At 34.9% G+C, this 22,948-nt stretch overlaps 5 protein-coding genes and 1 pseudogene across 6 annotated transcripts; 3 read left to right on the plus strand and 3 right to left on the minus strand.

Annotated features, from left to right (window-relative positions):
* The first annotated feature begins 2,595 nt into the window (after positions 1–2,595).
* On the plus strand, positions 2,596–5,017 carry LOC106335764 (UDP-glucuronic acid decarboxylase 3). Of its 2 annotated transcripts, none has more exons than XM_013774370.1 (10): positions 2,596–2,702; positions 2,805–2,911; positions 3,286–3,372; positions 3,455–3,542; positions 3,625–3,716; positions 3,808–3,872; positions 3,957–4,123; positions 4,195–4,419; positions 4,501–4,541; positions 4,625–5,017. In XM_013774370.1, the coding sequence occupies exons 2-10, from the start codon at positions 2,828–2,830 to the stop codon at positions 4,805–4,807; spliced, it is 1,032 nt and encodes a 343-aa protein (XP_013629824.1). In that variant the 5' UTR covers positions 2,596–2,702; positions 2,805–2,827; the 3' UTR covers positions 4,808–5,017. The 2 variants fall into 2 exon arrangements, with proteins under 2 accessions (XP_013629824.1, XP_013629825.1); XM_013774371.1 differs by having other exon boundaries at positions 2,654–2,732.
* A 2,462-nt stretch (positions 5,018–7,479) lies between these two features.
* Positions 7,480–8,351, plus strand: LOC106333874 (putative cyclin-T1-1). The gene has a single exon (XM_013772263.1). It carries the CDS (start codon positions 7,510–7,512, stop codon positions 8,302–8,304), a length of 795 nt encoding a protein of 264 aa, XP_013627717.1. The 5' UTR covers positions 7,480–7,509; the 3' UTR covers positions 8,305–8,351.
* Positions 8,352–10,373: 2,022 nt separating this feature from the next.
* LOC106333870 (copper transporter 1-like) lies at positions 10,374–11,015 on the minus strand. The gene has a single exon (XM_013772258.1). It carries the CDS (start codon positions 10,984–10,986, stop codon positions 10,501–10,503), a length of 486 nt encoding a protein of 161 aa, XP_013627712.1. The 5' UTR covers positions 10,987–11,015; the 3' UTR covers positions 10,374–10,500.
* A 1,167-nt stretch (positions 11,016–12,182) lies between these two features.
* On the plus strand, positions 12,183–13,008 carry LOC106333963 (annotated as a pseudogene).
* Positions 13,009–13,707: 699 nt separating this feature from the next.
* On the minus strand, positions 13,708–16,923 carry LOC106329290. Its single transcript, XM_013767925.1, has 5 exons — positions 16,527–16,923; positions 16,222–16,434; positions 15,862–16,069; positions 14,533–14,640; positions 13,708–14,215 (listed from the first exon to the last, which is right to left on the minus strand). The coding sequence occupies exons 1-5, from the start codon at positions 16,737–16,739 to the stop codon at positions 14,061–14,063; spliced, it is 897 nt and encodes a 298-aa protein (XP_013623379.1). The 5' UTR covers positions 16,740–16,923; the 3' UTR covers positions 13,708–14,060.
* A 2,140-nt stretch (positions 16,924–19,063) lies between these two features.
* Positions 19,064–20,079, minus strand: LOC106332778. Its single transcript, XM_013771276.1, has 4 exons — positions 19,815–20,079; positions 19,678–19,720; positions 19,441–19,562; positions 19,064–19,341 (listed from the first exon to the last, which is right to left on the minus strand). The coding sequence occupies exons 1-4, from the start codon at positions 19,944–19,946 to the stop codon at positions 19,240–19,242; spliced, it is 399 nt and encodes a 132-aa protein (XP_013626730.1). The 5' UTR covers positions 19,947–20,079; the 3' UTR covers positions 19,064–19,239.
* Positions 20,080–22,948: the final 2,869 nt, after the last annotated feature.

A 22,948-nucleotide genomic window follows, 5' to 3' on the forward strand; every position in this document is an offset into this window, starting at 1 on the left:
AAAAAAGTGCAAACGTGTCGTGACCAAAAGGAGTCAACGGATCGTGACCAAATGAGTGTGAACGGAACGTAACTAAAAGAACGTGAATGGATCGTGAATGAAAGGGTGCAAACGAATCGTATCCAAAGGAGTGCCAATGAATCATGACCGAAGAGGTAATAATAGATTGTGACTGAAAAAGTGCGAACGAGACATCGCTGAGAGAATGTTAAATGTCAACCATGGTGCTGGTGATATAAGAGTATGACCTTTTCTCGACAACATAAAAAGTCTATCCAAATTAGAATATATTATTTTCTTAATATTTCTTAGATTTTGCATGTTTTTACCCATCCAGAAACTTTTTTGTCTTATGGTCAACCATGGTGCTGGTGATATAAGAGTATGACCTTTTCTCCACAGCATAAAAAGTCTATCCAAATTAGAATATATTATTTTCTTAATATTTCTTAGATTTTGCATGTTTTTACCCATCCAGAAACTTTTTTGTCTTATGGATCTCAATTTCAATTTACACCCTTTCGTTCACGCCATTTACACTTTTTCGGTCATGACACATTCATACCTTCGGTCAAGGTACATTCGTTCACCCCTTGGAACAAGTTCATGCCTCTTGAATCACATCATGTTTGTATCCCTTAGATTACGATGTGTTCGTACCTCTTAGGTTATGAGTCGTTCGTATTTTTTCGTTGACGACACAACCGTCTAACGTAAACGATACATTTTTTATTTAAAAGATTTTTATGTTTAATAAGAGATTTTATTTATTTATTATAAATTGATATAATTTAAAATTTAGAGTACCTAAAATAATAAAAAAATGTATAATTTTATAAGTATTGATGTATTTGTATTTTAGTTGTAATTTAAAATTATAGAATTTACATTTTTGATATTATCTATAAATAAATATAAACACATATGTTCTACGTTTTGACATGAGAATTTTTTTGAAAATAAAATTATTATTTTTTATATAATATGATATATTTATTTATAAAAAATGAGTTCACACGCGATATCGCGTGGATTCCTTACCTAGTTTTTTTAATAGCATAAGTCATATCCATGTTTCCAAACAACAATATATTCTTTTAACTGGTATCTATGTTGTCAAACAAAAGCTTTAATTATTTTTACTTTAATAAGATACATGCATGTGGCCTCCCATGTTTTTAGATAACAAAAAGTATCATTCAGCTCTTCACTAAATACGTCTCCTAGGGTATGGTATTTATTTTCATTTTCATTGGAATCCGTAAATTTAGCTCCTCTCCATCTTGTAGATCACTTCACTCCTTATTACAACAGACATTGACTTGTAAACTCGTTTTGCTGTAACAGCTAAACTGTTATGGACTCAGGGTTTGACCTGTGAGGGGCTATGTCCTCTTGGGTTGGGTCCTGATGGGTGCTTAGGTGTGCATGGTATATTCATCAACCTGTTTCCATAAGATAGATGTAACAACTAGGCTCTCTGTTCATAAATGCGTGCAGGCAATTTAATCCTCTTACCCAAGTTGGGAACATTCTTTCATTTTTGAGCTGATCTTTTCAGGTTCCCTCTTGAAATAGACTGAAACAGCCCAACGACAAAGGTTACTACGTGCTGTTTTATGACCGGCCCTGGCCACAAGCAGGGGAAGCATGGGCTTCCGGCCGCCACAGAATTAAATATTTTAGCGGCCACAAAATTACCAAATGTGACTTTAGTCTGGTGATCTTGAGATTAATGGCTCTTGTTAGAGGTCATGGGTTCAACGTCCCAGTAACACGTACATTTAATTTCGGCCTTTATTTTATTTTGGCTTCTAGCCTTCAAACTTGTAGGACCAGCGTTATGTGCTTTAAAAGACATCGTTTATTTTCTAGTTTCTCATGTCTTCACACGCCTTGTTGGTATATCCAATAAAAACCGGCATGGAGTTCCTATTAACGTTGAAAACACGGGTCCACTTTATTGTCATTTGAAGGGCATAAGCCTAAATTCTTAGGGGAATAATGGGACATTGTATTAGTAGAACTAAAAGCTACGAAACAATTTCTTCCTGATTTATAATAGAATAAAGTTTGATCAAAAAAGGGTTCACTCAATACTCAATAGAGTTTTGTTTTGATCAAAACGTAAGTCATACTCTAGTTTGGTTGGTGTTAACTAAAACGTAAGTGTTACTCAATTGGACAATTGTTGTCTCCTAAACTTATTTGATGTCTTCTAGTTTTATCTGGTGTATTACAATTTCTTAGATCGTTAGCATGTTTTTTCCAATAACTCTTGCATATGTATTAGATGATGGATACCAATTTGTAAAGTAAAGATGATTCCACGTCATGTAATCATCTAAAAATAGATGAAAAGATAAATACGTAAAGGTGAGTCCACGTCATGTAATTATCTCTTGTAGTATACTATTTAAAAGAAAGGTGACATAAATAAGGAAAAGAAAATATTAAATAATGCAACGTCAAATTCATGTTAGGTCAAATTAACGATGTCGTGATCTGGGTGTTATTTTCCCTTATTTCGTGCTTTTGAAGTTCTCTCTAATAAAACATAAATGGCTTTAATATCTAGAATTTTATTTTTATTTAATTTAACTGAAAAAAATCTTCACTAGTTTCAGACACGTGTGGAGTATAAGTAGACGATCTCTCCGTGTCTTTTCTTTCTCATCAGATCAGAAGATTTGGGACTTTAGGTTTCTCTACCTCTTACCTCGAAGCTTCTAGTAATATAATCATCTTTCTTCCATCTCCTTGATCGTAATTCTCATTTGCAAATGTCTCAATCTTTTTGTCAGGAAGGATTGAGAGATCTCAGCAAATGGCGGCTACAAGTGAGAAACAGAACAACAGCTCAAAACCTCCTCCCACGCCTTCTCCTCTCCGCAGTTCCAAGTTCTGTCAGGTGAAAAAGTTTGTAACTTTGATTTAAGATTTCAAGTTTCGATTTTGGTGAACACCCTTTTGAGATTCGTCGCCGTCCAGTGTAGTTACACGCTTGAATCCGTTTTCTGATCTGTATAATTCGTTGATGGTGTGAGTCCTTTGTTGTCAATTGCATAGTTTAGTTTTGGTCAAAATCGAATCAGCTATGTTACAAGGATCTTAACTTGATGTCTTTGGTATTGTAATGAAGATCCTTGTAATCGACTCATGTTTATGCGACTTAGATCTATGAAATAACTTTTGTCTTATTTATCAGATCTTGTGGTTAATTAGTTTGATCTGATTGGCTCTGATGTGAGTTTAAAGTTGCTTACTTTCTTGCTGTTTGTGTAGCCTAACATGAGGATCTTGATCTCTGGAGGAGCTGGCTTCATTGGCTCTCACTTGGTTGATAAGCTCATGGAAAACGAGAAGAATGAGGTTTGTATATGTGTCTACACTCAACAAAACCGACATGTCTCTTATGTTTCGTACACATTTTGATCAGTTTATTATTCTCCAGGTCATTGTTGCTGATAACTACTTCACTGGATCGAAAGAAAACCTCAAGAAGTGGATCGGTCACCCAAGATTTGAGCTCATTCGTCACGGTATAAGACTCAAGACTCATATCTTGTTGTTTTATGTCAACATGATCGTCATCCATTTAGCTTTTGGTATTTGATATGTTAGATGTTACGGAGCCTTTATTAATCGAGGTTGATCGGATCTATCACCTTGCTTGTCCTGCCTCTCCTATCTTCTACAAGTACAACCCCGTCAAGGTTTGTGCAGAAACATATATAATGTTCTTAACATCCATCAGAAGCATTAGTTTTTTTTTCTCTCTAATATCTAATCTTTTTTTTCTTGCAGACTATAAAGACCAATGTGATTGGTACACTGAACATGCTCGGTCTTGCCAAGCGTGTTGGAGCAAGGTTAGTTCTTGCTAGCTCCCTATTTGTTAATCAAATCTTCTTTTTTGTTCATCTCTTAAACATTGTGTTTGTCTCTTAAAACAGAATCCTCCTCACCTCTACGTCGGAGGTGTATGGAGATCCTCTCATCCACCCTCAACCAGAGAGCTACTGGGGAAACGTCAACCCTATTGGTGTTCGGAGTTGCTACGACGAAGGCAAGCGTGTAGCTGAGACGCTGATGTTTGACTACCACAGACAACATGGCATTGGTCAGTTTTGTGTCTCTTCTTCACCAAACTCACTTAACCGATTCTCATTGTATCCGTTTGCTATTTTGTAGAAATCCGCATTGCTAGAATCTTCAACACGTATGGTCCTAGGATGAACATAGATGATGGGCGTGTGGTGAGCAACTTTATCGCTCAAGCACTTCGAGGTGAGCCATTGACAGTTCAGAAACCGGGGACGCAGACTCGCAGTTTCTGTTATGTATCAGACATGGTGGATGGACTTATCCGTCTCATGGAAGGAGATGATACTGGCCCTATCAACATCGGTAACCCAGGTACTCCTTCAAACACTATGGAGGGATCGTATCTATCTCATTGTTTAGGCTTGTGTCTTAATCTCTCTGTTTGTTTCTTAGGTGAATTCACAATGGTGGAACTGGCTGAGACGGTTAAGGAGGTTAGAATCAGTTTTGTCTAAAAATGATCAGTTTTAGTTTCGTGTTGTTTGGTCTTAATGATTTAATATTTAAACGCATGCAGCTGATTAACCCGAGCATAGAGATAAAGATGGTGGAGAACACACCGGACGATCCAAGACAGAGGAAACCAGACATAAGCAAGGCCAAAGAAGTGTTGGGTTGGGAGCCGAAGGTGAAGCTCAGAGAAGGACTTCCTCTCATGGAAGAAGATTTCCGTCTAAGGCTTAACGTCCCCAAAAACTGAAAAACATGTCTCTGAGTTTACGAGTTTGTCAGTTTTTGAAATTATATGGTGTTCGTTGTGTACTACACTGCGTTTGATTTCATGTATTTTTATTGATCCTTGTTTTGTTGTAGAAAAATAAGTTGAGAAGTTTTTTTTCAATGAGGAACTCCTCGTTTCTGTTTGAATATATTGTGGTAAGCTCATCATATTATATTGTCTTTTTTTTTTCTGAGTTTTTGACCCAATGTTTTTGTACCCACTAAATCACTTAATTATGTTTTTGTCATCATATTCGATTAAGATTATGTTAACCAAAAATTATTGAATTATGATATGTATATGAAATCTGAGTGAACAAATAGGCTTTGAAAAGTCGCAAATTGATATATCCAACTTCCACCATTAATCATTTAACCAGACCGGAAATGATAGATAGACGATTTATTTAATGTTATTGAGTGTCTTAACTAAAACAAAATCCAATCAATGTTAATTGAGTGTTCAAAATTTTAAAATAATTAAATGATCAAATTTTCTCCATATATTCTTATTTATAAATTTATTATATTAAAACTATTAAAAATTCAAGCACTGTATATACAACCTTTACATACTTAACACATGTGTATGTTGTTCAAAGAAAAAGAAAGATGGAACATATGTACGTGTTTAACTGCATCATGCTTATCTAAGATGAATGCTAAAAGGAGTTTTTGATGTTTACTAATAGATAAGTTAGTTCGTCTTACAAACTGACCAATTTAGTGTATTAACTCTAACTCTAATTCTATCTAACACGAGTGAAAATAACCATCTTTGCTAGGAGTGAGCAAACATTCTCCTATATTTTAAAATGGTAGTGTTATGATAGTGATCTATAATCCCACACTTCAGATAAAAACTAGTTTAGTGATGACATTGATACCATGATACGAGACTAATGATCTCTTTCTTAGTTTTTTTAGTTAAAATTTAAAAGACAATTTCTCATATTCCGATAAGAACCCTACCCTAAGAATCCCTCGTTAATAATGCTCTTACATGTGAGGGAGTATTATTCAATATGGCCAAACTTCATTCTTTTTGAAATTTTTGACCCCTAAAGCTTTAAAGAAAGTTTACATGTCCTAATAGTAACCGTAACATTACCATCACAAACAATCAACTCATTGTTAAGTATACTGTAATGAGTCATCAACCAAAAGGAAAAGGACGTAACCATGCAAATTATAACTAGCATATGTGCTATCAATGATGTTTCATTGCTTAATGAATTAATTTCCAAACAATTCTAACTAAAAATAAGACTTGCAGTCACGAAAAAAAAAAATTCACACAAAACAAGAAACACATTACAATCTTTTTTGAACATTACACATTACAAAAATTTGAGGAAATGATTACTAAGACTTTTTTATTAATGTAAGTAATCCTTTAGGACTAGCTAGAAATGTATATGAACACACAAAAAGGGGCATGTTTCATGTCATAGTCTACTTTGTATAATTTTCCTTAGTATCATTAAATCTTTTTATTCCAGAATCCAAAAATGGAACAATATACATAACACACTGATGTACATTTTTGTGCACACACTTTGTGCACTGAACACACAAGAAAACGCAGACACGTTTTTTGAGTTTAAGAGTTGTCAGCTTTCGAAAGTATATGGTGTTTATTATATATATACAATGTAATGGTTGGGTTTCATGTATTGTTTCTGGTTGTAGAAAAATAAGTTGGGAAATTCTTAGAGAGGAACGAGTCCAAAATGTGACATTTTAACCTGTAAATAAGGTGACGTGTTAGTTTTTTTGTTTTTGTTTTTTTTTTAATTTGTTGTTGTTTACTTAGTTAATATAAGCAATTAATAAGAAATAAAAAGGAAGCATAAATAAAAATTAGAAAAACTAGCAAAAATTTTAAAATCGAATTTTGGAAAAAACAATCTTGAAATTAAAAAGTTTTTTTTTTCATTTTTAAAATGAACTTTTTGCAAAAAAAAGATTTTTTTATTTTTTTGTAAAATCATATAAAACTCTAAAAAAATTCAAAAAATAATTTCGAACATATATATGATCACTAAATGTTACTCTTAATAGTGGACCACAAGGTCCCCCTTGTAATTATTATGATTTTAGAGCTATTATAGTATTAATCAATAAAGAAGAGTACTAAACAGAAAATGCAATCTTGAAAAAAGGAAAATCTAATAATATATTGACAAAGAGTATTCAAAAAGAACTAAATCTCAAATAATTATTTTGATAAACCATTCAAGATTCATTAACAATATATAAGATTTGGTTCACTTATTTTGCACTCCTCATAGGTCAAAATAGTAATAAAATAAATCAAAAGAATTGACAAAATCTTCATATTCAGAATTGAATATTTTTTTGGCAAATTGTTCTTAGTCAAAATTAAGGAAGAACATTTTTATTTGGTAATGTATAAACATTTAAGGAAAACGGAATTGACTTTAAATCCATCTACTAAAAACTTGACCAGATTTTCCTATATTTTGGGTATTTAAATTGAGGAAGAATTCAGTTTATACCCTGTCCTACAATATAGTTATTTAAATCCTCCGCTATCCTCGTTAGCATCAGTTATAATCATCTTGCTACTTTACATACGATCTTCAAATTCTGATAATAATCAATCAGGCGATATCGGGATTTTTAAAAGAAAAAAAAAAGGAAGCAAGAGGTTAAACAATGGGAGAAACAAGTTGGTATAAGACAAGAGAAGAGATAGAAGTAAAGTCCCCATCGAGAGTAGACGGTATCGACTCAAAGCAAGAGAGTTTCCAACGTTGGTCTTACTCTACTTTCCTCCAGGAGCTTGGCCAGAGACTCAACAATCCTCAGAGATCCATAGCTACATCGATAGTCTTATGTCAAAGATTCTTCACTCTCCAATCTCTGGCGAAGAACGACCCCAAAACAATCAGCATCATATGTATGTTTATCGCTGGAAAAGTCGAAGGGTCTCCGAGACCGGTGGATGACGTCATCGCCAAGGGTTACAGGGTTTTACATGGCAAGGAACCAACGACAGAGGTGTGCGCGAGATTGAAGGGGGCTGTGCTAACCGGTGAGAAGTTTGTGCTCTCTACGTTAAGGTTTGATCTCGAAATCGAACACCCTTATGAACCGGCTCTGGATTGGGTTAGGAGATGGGTTAAGGTCGAGATGGACGCTAAGAGATTGTTTCAGGCTGCGTGGAATTTCCTCAATGACGGTTTAAGGTCGTCGCTTTGTTTGCAGTTCAGGCCGAGTCAGATCGCTGCGGCTGCTATATATCTTGGCTCGCGCATGACTAATGTGAAGATACCATGTGATGGGGAGAAAGATTGGTGGCTAGAGTTCCATGTAACGAAACGTCAACTGTGTGAAATTTGTAACCAGACGCTCGAAATTTACCAACAAGACTTCCTCATTCCTGTTAAACATGAAGCAAAGTCTAAGTTTGGTGATGGAGGTTTATTGAGACCGGAGCAAGGAAGATGAAACTAAATCTTTGTCAGGGTGACTCTTGATGGTCATTTAGTATCATAATTAAGTGAAAAAGACATAAATGTAGTCTAAAAATGTTGTTCAAACAATTATTATTATTATTATTTTTTGAATTGATTGTTAAATTAATTCAAAAAAATCTTTTTATATCAGTTTGCTTGCTTTCTTATTCTCTATACAAAATTTCTTCAAAGAGTTAAACTAATCTCTTCTATTTCTTCAAACTTCAACCTTTTTTAGCTTTGTTTGGTTCCAAACCAATAGAGAACTTGTTTCTCACAGTTTTATCAATCATGCTTGCCAAAAAAGTTGGTGGAGACTCCTTTTTTCCATGTCTTTTCCTATTTCTCTCTCTCCAAATGTTATGAACAGCCGCTTAAAACATATATCTGGTTGTAAATAGCTGAAGTTTATTCCGACCTGAGTCAGTGATAAACCTCACTATCTCCGTCCAACTCTCTGTCTAATGTTCCTTGAGAACTCCTCTGTTTTGAATAAGGACACTCAAAAAAGAGATGGACAACTGTTTCCATATGGAGCATTCCAGACAAATAATGAAGTTACTGAGAGATGAGGTATTGGCTAAAAGAGGCTAAAGAGCTTGTAATTAAGGTTTTAGTTTAAACCAATCAGACTCTATTTGATTGAGTATTTAAGAGCGTGAGAAACCCTACGAATGTGCCTCTCCCAATCTCACTCAGAAGAAAAAGCAGACAGCCATGGGAGCACTGAAAAGGAATCATCATCCAATTCCACAACTTAGCTAAGCAAAGAAGAAGAGAGGGCCTCACTTTCCCAACTCAATAATACTCAAGGCCATTGTGGACCTGAGGCCGAGACATGGCCGATCCTGAGCATAGGCCAGTCAAGCATTGGCTTATGGCCCTAATTTTTTTTTGAAAAATTATATAAAAATAAACACTTAAAAATTACTGAAATCTTTACTGAAAATCGTCTACAGCTCCCAAGATCTCAGGGCCGTCCTGCGACGTGATCAATTCCATTGACCAAGCAATTTGTAAGAGTAAAAAGAAGGTATCCTCAATAGGAATCCAGGAAGAAAACAATCGATATGACCGCCATGACAGCTACGACTATGAGCTTCCTGAAGATTTCGAGTAAACCTGCCTGTTAAATCGTATTACATTATCTATTCTCTTGATGCTGTATGTATTCGACTGTGGCAAAATTTTTGTTGAGTGTTCTTGATTCAGTGGATACAGAGCTAGAGAGTAGCAAAGTGAATGCAGCTGATGAAAACAAAGTTTCTTCATCCCTTAAGAAAATCGGAGACGGATTAGGGCCGGCCCTGGACGATGCTAGGTGAAACATTCGCAACAGGCCTCTAAAATTTTTGAAAAAAATTATATACAAATAGTCCTTAAAAACAAAATTTAGGCCCCCAAATTTGTAAAAAAAAAAATTTGCATACACACAGCCACAAGCCTCCAAAATCTCAGGACCGGCCATTCAAGCCGAGGAACAAATACTCATAACTTTTAATTCATGAAAACAATTATGTTTATATACCCATTGAATAGGTTAATTGTTTTTCTAATATTTTTTAAAATATACGGCTATTTATTAAGGTTAAATTTTAAAATATTATTTTTAAAAAGCTTATCAAAATTTCTAAACTAACCCTAATTTAATAAAGAAACGACTAAATTACTCTAACTCCTGAATCAAAATTCTAATTTTTAAATACTAAATAAATAATAACTAAACCCAAATACAAATAGAACATATAATTTTTTTATTTTTAAAGTATTTGATAATTTTTGGAGATTTTCCCTTTTATGTGCTATTTTAAAAGCAAAACTGTTTTACTAGGTACTGTGCTATAGTATTTCTCACTAATTAATGTACGGATTAATAGGTCAGCGTTTTCTCTCATACCCTGACTTTGTAGCATCATGCCCTAAGAACCATAAAATGATATGTCACATTATTACGAAGATGGAAGGATTCTCTACAGATTGATATATCCAGCTTTCACCAATAATCATATTAACCTGAAGAAAACAAAAAATCGCAAGGGAAAAAAAAAATTCCTCCTCACACTAGTACACATACATGAACCTCAAGAACAACCCACAAAAGTTTTGTGACAAACAATCCAAGAAAACTACAATGCCTACATCTCTAGTTAGAAATACAAGTATGGATCAATTTATGCATATTTCACAATCAACAAGCACAAACTGAGGGAGGAATCTCGTAAGTTTCCCTGTTACCGGAGGGATTCCGGAAAGTTCGGCTTCCGAGCAACATGAAACCGATGCCATAACCGGCTAGGGCGGCGATAAACACGCCAGCGTTGAATGACATGACGGCGAGCATGACTAGATAAGCGATGCCGGTACGGAGGGTGTACACGACTGTTTGGACGAGTCCGGAGGCGGCATTAGCTGAATCTTCGGTGGTCCCACGGAGGAAAGAGAAGTGACCAAGCCATTCGGTGAGAAAGGCTAGGAAAAAGACAAATATGAGACAAAGAGCATACATGCCGGAGCTTGTTCCCGGCCAGCCGGAGAAGAGAACCTCCGTGTTCTTGCCCCAATAGAAAGTCATGTGCATCATCATCATCTCTTGATTTCCTCCTCCTCCTCCGTTCATGGAACCATTGTTCATTATGGATGACGATGGTGGTGGAGGCACGTCATCATGATCCATGCTTTCTTTGTTCTTGGGTCTCTTGTATGTTATTTGGGAGGAGAATGAGAATGTTCGAATAGGCTTTTTTGTATTTATTGGCATTTACTGAGATTCCTTCTTTTTCAATTTCTTTTTGTGTTTGTGTGGAGATAAGAGTAACGATATTATTGTACAACTTGTTTTTATAGACTTGTCGTGTAAAAAAAAAGACTTGTCAAACTTTTTATCGTACAAAAAACAAAGGTGATACTTAGAAAATACAGAAGGAGAGATTAATGTACTCTAAATTTATAATATTAATTAAGGGACCCTTTAATTAATTACTATATTTGGTTCTTGGTTTACAAATACGGCATCATAAACTCTTAGAAAAATCAAAAATTTCACTATTATGGAATTATAAGAATTTCTAATTGCTTATGATATAAAGAAATTTAATTTTGTTTCAAAATATAACCAGTGGTCTCAAGAGTCAAGACAATCGAGAATTTTAAAATATGATTATTAGTTACATATGGGGAATACAATATTTAAAAAAAATTATTTAAACGAATTTATACGGTGGTGTATAAATAAATACTGTGAAATGATTTGTGAGATTATGCAATTTCTCTGTTTGGTTTATGTAAGAATCCCACACACTTGCAGTCTGATTGGTAACTGCCGTGATTTCATTTTTTGACTGTAGAAATATTGCTGTGGTTTTTATTGCTTTGGCTTTAGATTTTTAATTTTTAAAAGTCTTTAAATATGGGCTGTAGGTTTTTGTCTCTGCAGAGAAATTGTAAAGACATAATTTCAAAGAAGTGCTGTGGATTTTATAAAAAGGCTGTGAACTTAAAAAAAAATAGAAATCAAGATTGGTGTAGATTTAGTGCTCTAGAAAGAAATGAGGCTGTAGAGAGCACTCACAGCCACTACCAATCACACCCTTGATGTCAAAAAAAATCCACACACCTTCAATTATGTGAACAAATGATCTACTCTAACGGTAAAGCTAGAAACAAGCGAAATACCTAAATATAATCAAATTGGGTAATAAAAATTATAGTTTGCACCATCGTTGGGTTTTACTTCTTCAAATTTGATTTGTTAGACTTCTAAAAGCACCAATATACTTTCAACTAAATAGTTTTTGATCTCAACTAAATCTCTTTCAAGTACATTTTATACTCGAATATACACACAATTATCGCATTGTTGTTGTTGTAAAAATGTACATTGTACTACACACGAACTCCAACCCAAGAAAAAATCCCTTATAATTACCCTAACACTACTTGCACACACACACACACAGCCAAAACCTTACCTATCAAGTTAAGAATATTTCTAAACAATATGAACGGCATGAGTGGATCTTCTTCGGCGGCTCCTGCACCTTCGCCGTCGGCTTTCTTCCAACATCGCCACCGTCATCATGGTGGCATGATGCACATGACTTTCTTTTGGGGAAAAAACACCGAGGTTCTATTTGACGGCTGGCCAGGGACCAGTCTGACCATGTATTGGGTCTGCCTAGCCGCCATTTTCGCCTTTTCAGCATTGTCAGAATGGATTTCGCGGTGCGGGGTCATGAAAGCCGGTCCGGCTAGCTTTGGCGGCGGGATAGTCCAGACGGTGGCTTACACCGTGAGGGCTGGTTTATCTTATTTGATCATGTTGGCTGTAATGTCATTCAATGGAGGAGTCTTCTTAGCTGCAATGGCTGGCTTTGGATTAGGGTTTATGATTTTTGGAAGTAGGGCTTTTAAGGACACTGCTGGTAATCACACCCACACCGACGTTCAATCACATTGTTGACTTCCGGTGAGCATATAATAATAATGAAAATAAAATCACATTTTTGGAATTCAGTATATTTATTCTCTTTTTTTTGAAACAACTATTCTCATTTATGGTTGTTTAGGTCTAATATTTTGTGATCAGTTTTAGTTCAATAAAAACGTTGATCTACATAACTATCTCTCTTTGGTGATTGTGCAGAAGTCAGATTTTTCCTGGATTTGTTTAATGTAAATTTGTTATCTTTGGTCAACTAATGTATACCTAATTACTTGCGATATGCAAGCAAGAATTCTATATTGATGTCACTCTTCGAATGAAAATAAAGTAAATATTTCTTCCTCTTTTATCGGATTTCTCAGATTTGTTTGCTTTGTTTCTATTAAGCAGATATTTAGGGAAAACTAGTTTGGATATAAGCAAGAAAAGACGTCATGGGCCTAGAGGAATATATAGTTGCTTGGATCAATTGCTATAGAAATGCGTAGATAAAAACCCATACATTACTTGTCGGTGCAAGTAAACAATGAAAAGAAAAAGAAGAAAACAAAGAGAAGTCACATGGGAGTGGAGCAATGTACACCGTCACTGGCTCACAATTAATTTGAGTAATGGCAAAACGTGAGTGCACATGAACCTTATAAAGTGAAAGTAAAGAATAAGTGCACATGAACCTTCCAAAGTGAAAGTACGAAGAATACGAAGAAGTCGGCGGATTTAAGACCGGCCACGAGGCCACCACGAGCATGTCATATTTTTTTCACATTTCCACACATCTTAACGCGTTCCGTTGGATGAACATTGAGACACTAAACTAGTTATTCCAAAAACCATAACTATAATTCTAAAACATTAATTTGTAAAGGAAGTTTAAGCATACTAAGGAGATGGACATAAGAATGAAGACGTAATAATCAAATTAAGACTTTTTATTATACTGGCGAGATGTATATAATGCTTTTATTACAAGGAATCTTGCATTAAAAAAAAACAACCCGTCCCTTTTTATTACAATAGACACGCAATATATACGAACACATATATGCATATTACAATAGACATGCATATTATATGAACACATATATGCATATTTGATTGTTCTTTTATCAGAAGACTTACTGATTTTACTAGAACCATCTTAAGGAACCACCAATAAAAAATAACAAATTCTCTCCCTTCTAAAATCTATATAAAAATGATGATTTTAAAATTTGTCACACATTCTGACCACTATAAAATATTCAATCCAAAAACACTACCTTTTGAAAACCTATAGTTTCAGCAACCAATAGCATTCCAATGTTCGATCAGTACGTCCATTCATGTGGCAAATCTGCCAGCGGTTCTTGGTGTCTCTCGGCCGACGTCTCCGCCATGTGCGGAGGCCCACTCTCTGCCCGGGTTGATGAACTACTTTTGTGAATGTTGTTGTTTTTGTTCTTTACGGACACCAACAAAGCATCTATATGGTAAATATTATCAATCAAAAGCATTAACCGGTCGTTTAAAGAAAAAGAATATGAAGAATCCACTCATATCAAAAAGATACACTCAAAACCCAAAATTTACATATAAGTTACATACTTGCATGTGTCTAATATGATGTAATATAGTAGAACTTTAAATAATAATTATAAACATGCATAGCAATGAATTCCAAAATTTCAGCGACTTTGAGAGGTTTTGTACTGTTTATATCTAAATATAATTAATACTTGTAAATCATAAGTTCACTCAAAAGAATACAAGAATAAATAACGAAAAAGTTGGGGTTGGTACCATGAAAGGGAGGGATATCAGAAGATAATGTAGAAGGAACACCCAATTTGTCAAAGTGAATTTTCAAGGCTTCCACTACTCTTGCTGGTATTATTACTGTTGAACATCCTGCAACCAATATTTTTCAAGAACAAAAGTCAAACTTTCAGTAAACTGTTTGGTTGAGACATTAATTTCATAGAACGGCAACAAATCTTAATACCAACAACACAATATCATCTAAATTGTCACTACCTCCCACCAATATCCAAGCCACATTAAATCAAATGATGCCGAAAGGAATTTTATATTTATTAAGAAAGGAAAACGATATTTGTTGACAAGTCCACCGACACCTTGATTGGGTAACGGCTAAGAGTTGAAATGCAATAATTTACAAATCCACCGACTCCTAGATCACGAAGACCACCGATTCAATTTCAAAACCAAAAGAAATGAAAAAAAAAAATCACGGTTGGTGTAATACATGCTGGTGTACGACTTACAACTTTAAGTGCCTAGCTATTTAAGTACGAACTCGAATATAGTACTATATTTAGAAGAAAAAAGTACACTATGTTGTTCAGTTATAGCATTGGGTATTGTCAATGACTCAATGATCGAATAATGACATAACAAAGAATCACAAGACGAATAATTATCTAGGTTATCATAGATTATAATCCACTATCGAATGAAACAACTGGGGTTTTAAGAAAACAAAATGAACGATAATGATTTTCAACCTAAATGGTTTATTTTGTTGAAAGGGAAAGAGAGTAACAATGGGGACCAACAAGCAGAGAGGCAAGATATTTATGAAGGGCATAACTGTTAATTGAGCGGCCACAAAAAAAAACAACTTTAAAAGAAAAGAGATTAATCGGTGAGAAGGAATCTTTGGAATCTACTCAGTCAAACAATGTACCAACGTAAGATAAAGATTCTTATTATATCTAGGTCCTAAATAATTGAGATCTAAGCAATCGATAGTCGACCACATAAAATAAGAATGACGCACTCTAAATTTAAAGATAACATTTAAGCTAAAACTAATTCTAATGTTTTCAGTGGTTTATATTGTTATATCAAGGAGATAATTGTGAGATTACTTGTCTAGTTGTGTTACAATTTAATGAAATTACTAAATCTAATATAGACACAAGATCCCCACTATGTCAACCCCTATAAAACAAAGTAGTAGTAATCTCAGAGTTAGACGACGACGTCATTTCATATTTATTTTTATCTGTTGTCCATTTTAACCTTCTTTAAAATCACATTTCGTCGAAAAAAATCAAAACATAAACTTAGAGCTAAATTAATATGAAACTATTGGCTGGCTCTAACCTGATTTCTTGCGAGACTCCACAACAGTACCATGACTGCGTGGCAAGAACACTCCAGTTCCACCAGACCCGGCTCTCGAACCCAAACCGTCAACGAACACCGCCTTCACGGCGGACTTTGGTCTCTGTAGGTTGTGGTAGCTTCTTTCTTTGTGTCTTAATGCATCATCCTTGCGTTCCTTGTGTTTCTCCTTTTTGATCTTCCGGAACTATATACACAAAATTAACATCATCATTGCACCCGACGGTGGTAACAAAACTCTGTTTTCGTTACGGTTAATTTTAAACCGTTGTATTATAACCGACAATTTAAGAAAAAAAAAGATTCTAAGTAATTATCAACTGATAAAAATGAGCTCACGTTAGCTTGAACAGATCGGATCTGTTCATCGATGAGAGCTTGTTTTGATTGAAAAGGAATTATAACAGGACTCTTTTCCACCGTCGCTTGCACGGCCGGAGTTAAAGGAGGTGATGGTTCTCGGGAAGGACCGACAGGGCTGCTATAACCTGAGGCGAATGGTGACCAAAGAGTCGACTGCGGCGAGCCAGAGCCAGAGCCACCACCACAAGACTGAATAGAAGAAGAAGAAAGATTACTAAGGAATATGAGATTGAATAAAAGAGTAAAGAATCGAATCTGTTGGGTTTTTAAAAAGCTTGTACCTTCTGATGCTTTTCATCGTCCTGAAGCATATAGTTAGTCATCTGACGAGTCAACTCGGCGACGTACTCGTCTTCATCCTCGTTTTGTGGCTTTGGTGAATCCGGGTCCGAGTCGGATCGGAGGGAGCTTGTGGTTGGAGTGAAGAAAGTTGGGGTTGTGTGCTCAGAAAAAGAGCTAAAGAAATCTATGTCTTGTAGTTCAGTGTATTCCATCTGATGATTCTTGTGGAAAATCTTTGGGTAGATACAAACAGAACAGAGAGAGAAACAGAGGAAAGCAAGCACAAAGAGAAGAGAAGAGAGAGAAGCTTGTGCGAAAGAGAGATATATAAAGAAGGAAGAAGAAGACAGCTTTAGCAGAAGGCGTTACGACAATTTCACCTGTCAATTGTTGCTAGTTGCGACTCACGAGAGAGTTAAGGACTAAGGAAAGCATTTATAAAAAGTATCCCAATATGTACACATATTTATTTTCTATCATTTTTTTCCTGAAATATGAATGCATTTATTTATTATTTAACTGTTTTAGGTGAATGTTTATAAAATTTCTCTTAAAATAGTGTATTCAACCTAAATTGATTTTCCTACTATTTAAAGCTTCAATAACTAATAATATGAGAGACTAATTGGGAAAGTAATAATGTTATTCAGTTATTACCTGTCAATTAACGTTTTTAAATTTGTCTAACAATGTTTTAAAGTCACGTTATTTTCGTTTATATGCCGTGTTTAGTATTCAAATTTATTTTGATTGTAAGTCCCAAATAAACTTTCAGCAAAAAAAAAAAAGTGCCAAATAAGTATAAACAAATTACAAGTTTTGGATCTCCTTTTTCTATCTCACATAATTTTTTCAAACAAAGTTGGTTAACTAATAATCAAATTTAAAATGCACAATTTGTTTAACATTGTTGACATTTGGTGCTACTGAATAACTCTTGCACATGATTTGAATTTTGAATCAATATGCAAAGTTTATTTTTCGATAGATGAACCCATCTATTAAGACATCAACGGACTTATCAATTATCATAATAAGATTTCCAATAAAATTAAACAAAATTCAAAAATGTGCAGTATAACTTGTAATAGAAGTTATGTGTTGCATCCTCAAATTCTGGTAGCCATGACATAAGATATCATTCTTCTCCTAACTTCTAACTAATGAAGAGCTGCTAACTATAACCAATTCGAAACCAATAAAACTAAGATTCCATTATCAATTATTATAAATACATAATTTTTTTTTTATTGTACAGCTTTAAACAACATACAATTTTATATCCAATACCAAGTAAATCTGTAATTTTCACTTTGAAATATATTTAAATAGAAACATTAAATCGATTTATGATAGAAATTTCTTATGTGCTAGCCATACGGGGTTGCATCTCTATACTATATTTGTTTAGGTGATATATATATATGTGACTCTAAGTCAACTAATGCAGCTCGGGATGAGTTACTCGGATTTCCGGAGACAAAACTATAGTATATGTTTCTTCTTTCTATGCGATGTTTTGAAGTAACGAATGTTAGGTTCACCTTTCAAGAGCTGACCAAACGTAAGTAAGCACTCTTTTTCTTGGTATATAAATATACTAAAGATAGCTCCTTCCTACTACCACTAGCTAATTGCTTTTGGAATTCACATTCTAATTGAGAAAAAAATATTGATTGGTTTCCCGATTCTGCAACGTTTTACTCTATAATTGATAGTAGTTGGTTTTTATTAGACGAAAGTAGGTCTAAAATACCTTTATTGTAAAGTCTTTATCTAACAACCATCAACCATGTATATATTGAACTTTCGAGTATGGGATAATCAAACTTCTAACACTGACATGTTTTCCTGGATGTAATGTTTTAAAACAATACATTTTTATTAGAACTGTTTTTCAAGGCACATCCATAGAAAATATGAATTGTATGCACATCTTTACAACTGAACCTGTACGTAGATGCTACTTTTAGACTTGCTCTGTATATAAATGTAATATAGATTACTCAAACAACAATGTCGTTGTAGTATAGTGGTAAGTATTCCCGCCTGTCACCCGGGTGACCCGGGTTCGATCCTGGCAACGGCGTTCATTTTTTTACTTTCTATAAACACGTACGTTGTCGTGTTTTGAACAGGACAAGACACCGGCGTTTTTCCTCGCTTAAGACGGCAGATCTTTCTTTAACCAATCACCTGCGACGTCCAGCATCTCTGGCAAGAAGCTCATTCGTTAGAAGCGGCAAGAACAAAAATAAACTCCTCTGGTTATTGGAATCGCAGGGAGGTTAGTGAGAGAAGAGAGATATGGTCATCCTTTAATGTTCTCAGTTTTAAAAGAGTGTTTGAAGAAAACAAGAAACCACGAGAAAATGTCGTCGGAGATGGTCCAGTTTTTAAATAATGACTTAAGGCTTTGGTTCCGACGTAAAGATGTCTGTCTGGTTTGATCACTGGTAAAATTCTACATATTTGATTACCAAAAAAAATGCTACATATTTCATATTTTTTGTTGAACATGAGAAAGAGAGAAGCAGAGTAAATACTGATACAGTTCATTATCAACACACTTTTACTAGGAGATCCCTTTCAATATTATCGCCGAATATATTATCCCTTGTCCTGCATAAGCTTATTTATACAAAAGTCTTGATTGGTTGATGATTAGTATATGACTTGAGCTTATGAGAGATTTACAAAGAAACTGGTTCTTTAGTAATAAAGAGAACCTTGCCACCAGTTTCCTCTTGAAACATCTTGCGAGTTATGTCCATTAGCATCGTTTTCTTGGCTTCTTGGACCCTCGTTTTTAACCTGAGTAATGGTTTCTCTGATCAGCCAAGTCCTCTGATTTTTTTATTTTTTTTGTTTTGAAAGTTATTTGCAAAATATACATAAGCTAAGAATACTCACTGTAGGGTAAGTTTGGTTGGTGGTGGATCGAGGGTATACGTCTTGGCCACCGTAGTAAAGAGAAGAGCTTAGATTGCATGGCTCAACTCTGTCTTGTGCATTTGAAGTTTCTCTACGTTGAGCTGTGTAAGAAAGCATATTCATAAGAACTCACAGCCAGTTGTTCAAAAAAAAAAAGAACTCACAGCCATTCTTTGAGAATTCAAAGAAGAAGGAATTTTTTTCTTTCTCACTGACCTTGTGAGCCATGTTCGGAGCTTTGACCATCTCTTGTAACGCCCTGAGAAATAAAATAAAGAAACCGAAGTTTAAGCCTCAAGAATCATTCTGATTACTCAAGAAACAAAACTTGAAGAAAAGGAAGGTAATATAACCTTGGAGGGATGAGGGAAAATGGAGGAGAAGATTCCAGAGGAAGAAGATGGCGGCACAGGATCTTTGGAGCCGAATAGTTCGGTTGTTAAAGAAGAAGAAGTTGATGATACAACTCGTCCTTTACCTTCCATTAATAATTGTCAAAGTTTATACTCTACTCACTTTGAAACAGATTATCTTTGTGATTCTGTTATGTAAGAGAACTTGGAATGAAGAGGGGGATAGTTGTGTAAGGTTTGTGATATTGCAATAAGATCTCAATGGGGCTATATATAATATACATAATGCCACAAGGGATTAGGTTATGGAGATAGTGGAGCCATCATGATCATGATCATGATCAGCATCCATCAAGAAATGTAGCTTATTATGGGTATGTTTTCTCTCTTTGATGCTGAAAAGACTATTGCTTCTTTTCCTATTTCTCGTTTTAAATTATTTCAATTTATTTTCCTTGTAAGAGAAATTTAGAAGCTTCGCTATCTTTTATTCTTTGCCACTGTTTTTTATTTTATTTAACTTGTAACGATTTATTTTAGATTTTCCTCTAAATGTTTGTTTGTAGTAAGCCTATTGACAAATTTGGATTCTTTATCTCTTCCGGATAAAGACGCGAACAGTTAGATTCTTCAAAGACTTTAGTTTTCTCTCTCCTTCAGCTCTGTTCCCTTTCTTCAGATCTGACACAGAGGAAGGTTGAGATGAAACCAGCTGAAGAATCAACGGGATGGTGATGTGTTCTCTTCACCGATTCGCCGGATTCTCATCAGCATCTACTCCCGATGTTCGGGCTTTGACTCTGGCAAGCGACGGTTTCGTTTACGTTGTCTTGGCCGGCTTCTTTTCCGGCAAGCGGCGGCTCTCAAAGCGTTGATCTTCGCCGGTTTTCGTTTGTTTTTAAAGATCGATTGAGGTTCTCCAAGGGTTGGAGATTTGGTAACGAATGAGATTTGGTAACGAAGATGTATGAGTTGTTTGGTGGTTGCTGTCTCTGCGGATGAGATCTCGAATAGGTTCGATGATGCTCTCCGTCGCAAGGAGAATCAGAAGATGAAGGGATTGCGGTGGTTCCTGTTCCGGTGGGTTCCGATGAATCGTCGGTATTTGCTCCGGCGTTCTTCTTTGGTAGAGAGACGTAGAAGTTCTCGTGACGCGTGTTTTTTCCTCGTTGTTTGAGGTTCAAACACGTGTTTCGGTTGGTTGGGTAGATGTTAACACGTGGGCGGGCATGCGAGTTCTTTGGATGTGTGGCTCGGAGGCGCCGTTCGGTTGGTAGAGTTTGGGCTTTAGGCCCGTTTATCGTGGACCCTTTATGTCGGGTTTTAGTTTGTCCTTGTAGTGGGGTTTATGTTTTGTTTGTAGTAGTTTTTTGGGCTTCGACCCATTAATAAAAATACCAGATGGAAAAAAAGATTCTTCAAAGACTTCAATGTTTCTCTTGTAATAACAAAAAGAGCCATCTTAAAGAGGATAAGTCCGGCACCGGATCTGATATCCAACCAATCCTATGTGGCCACGTGCCATTCCAAAGATAAGTTGCGGACCCTCCTTGGTCACATAGGGTCAAAGTTGAAAAGAAAACAAAAGAAGAATTTGAGCTTCTTTAAATCTCACGCATGTTGTTCATATGATCCGTTTTCTAATCTAAAATAGTTGCCATTTTAAACATAAGCACGTAATACTACCCAAAAACAATAGTTATATATAACTTTAATATACATCTTTATATGTATAATAATTATTTTTTTAAAAAAGAAAATAACATTTAATCAAAGAAGATGAGGTCCACAAAAATTTTCCACTTGTTGAAGTCTATTCGTTTTCTGCTTCTTTATCTTGAAGGCTCACAAATTAATCAATACTTCTTCAAAAAATATAATGAAAAAAATATCTGGAAGGTTTTTTAACAATAAAAGTAATTAATCAACATAAATTTCATTTTGTTTCATGTATACTAAATTTTAGTGGTCTTCCTTGACAAATTATAAAGCTTCAGATTAAAAATAAGATAATTATAAATTAGTTGAATGAACGAACAGTTATGAACAAATTGGGAACCTTTCATAAATTTTTTTTTTTTTTTGAAAAACCTTTCATAAAATTTGTTTTGTAGTATTCTCGAACTCAAAAGCTTATGATAGTTCTAAATAATGTCTTATCTCTAGATATTATTAAGTGATAACAACATAAACATATATGTGTTGGAATACTTTAGATATTAATGTCTCTTAACTCAAAATGACAAAAAAATACAATGTCTATCGATGGATGTCTTACTCGCAAAGTATCACGCATGAGTTTAAAGAAAAAAATGTATCACGTGATGATGATATATACACGTTGTCTACACGTAGTTGGGAAGAGAGATTCGGAAGAAAAGATTCAGTTCCCGCGAATAGTACTCATAACGATATCTCATCTTATGCTATAATTATCTAAAATTGGAGACCAAAAATTCTAGCTGCCTTGAAAAATTGGCATATATACGGTCCCTCTGCGAATATTTCAAAAGCATCATAAACATACCAATATTTATGGAAATGTTACACATACTATTTACTCAAATATTCGTACATTTGTCAATTTATTTACTGGTAGAGTAAAAGCATGTAAAGACTGAGAACGGTTGACTATCTATCTATATATATATATATAAATTACAGTTTATTCTCTTTTCTTTGCGCCACGTCAGCATCCACATAGATAAATCGAGTTCTCTCGGTTCGACACGTGGCAGTCTGCTTTTTCTCTTTTGTTTGTTCGATGGTCTTCGTTCGTGGGGTTTTAGTGTTTTACTAATGAGTAAGGCCTCAGACAATTGATAAGGTGGGCTTCAGTTACACATAACCGAGTCCAATAGGTATTTGGCTTCATCTCCAACACTTGACCGGAGAACTGATTTTTGGAGTACCGTCGGAACTTCAGATTCGTTTAGCCAGCCGTCAAGAAATGATTATTTCCAGCGACCTTCTGTTGGAAGCCGGCGTCTTTGTCGAATTGCTTGAAGGTCTTCTCAACGGGTATCAAAAATGGCAACGTTACGGAACTTGATTGCATTCAATTATTTTCATTTATACTTTAATTAACTCCATTTTCCCACTCTTCACACGATCTGTCATTCAATACATTCTCA

Source organism: Brassica oleracea, chromosome C3 (genome assembly GCF_000695525.1).
Source record: "Brassica oleracea var. oleracea cultivar TO1000 chromosome C3, BOL, whole genome shotgun sequence".
NCBI classification, from domain to species: domain Eukaryota; kingdom Viridiplantae; phylum Streptophyta; class Magnoliopsida; order Brassicales; family Brassicaceae; genus Brassica; species Brassica oleracea.

Coding starts and splice junctions, on each gene's coding strand:
- LOC106335764 (XM_013774370.1), top strand. CDS start 2,828: ATGGCGGCTACAAGTGAGAAACAGAACAACAGCTCAAAACCTCCTCCC. Junction 3,717..3,807: donor ACAAGTACAACCCCGTCAAG/GTTTGTGCAGAA, acceptor TTTTTCTTGCAG/ACTATAAAGACCAATGTGAT. Junction 3,873..3,956: donor GCCAAGCGTGTTGGAGCAAG/GTTAGTTCTTGC, acceptor CTCTTAAAACAG/AATCCTCCTCACCTCTACGT.
- LOC106333874 (XM_013772263.1), top strand. CDS start 7,510: ATGGGAGAAACAAGTTGGTATAAGACAAGAGAAGAGATAGAAGTAAAG.
- LOC106333870 (XM_013772258.1), bottom strand. CDS start 10,986: ATGGATCATGATGACGTGCCTCCACCACCATCGTCATCCATAATGAAC.
- LOC106329290 (XM_013767925.1), bottom strand. CDS start 16,739: ATGGAATACACTGAACTACAAGACATAGATTTCTTTAGCTCTTTTTCT. Junction 16,435..16,526: donor ACGATGAAAAGCATCAGAAG/GTACAAGCTTTT, acceptor TCTTCTATTCAG/TCTTGTGGTGGTGGCTCTGG. Junction 14,216..14,532: donor TGATATCCCTCCCTTTCATG/GTACCAACCCCA, acceptor TTTACCATATAG/ATGCTTTGTTGGTGTCCGTA.
- LOC106332778 (XM_013771276.1), bottom strand. CDS start 19,946: ATGGAAGGTAAAGGACGAGTTGTATCATCAACTTCTTCTTCTTTAACA. Junction 19,563..19,677: donor CTCCGAACATGGCTCACAAG/GTCAGTGAGAAA, acceptor TTTCTTACACAG/CTCAACGTAGAGAAACTTCA. Junction 19,342..19,440: donor CCAACCAAACTTACCCTACA/GTGAGTATTCTT, acceptor ACCATTACTCAG/GTTAAAAACGAGGGTCCAAG.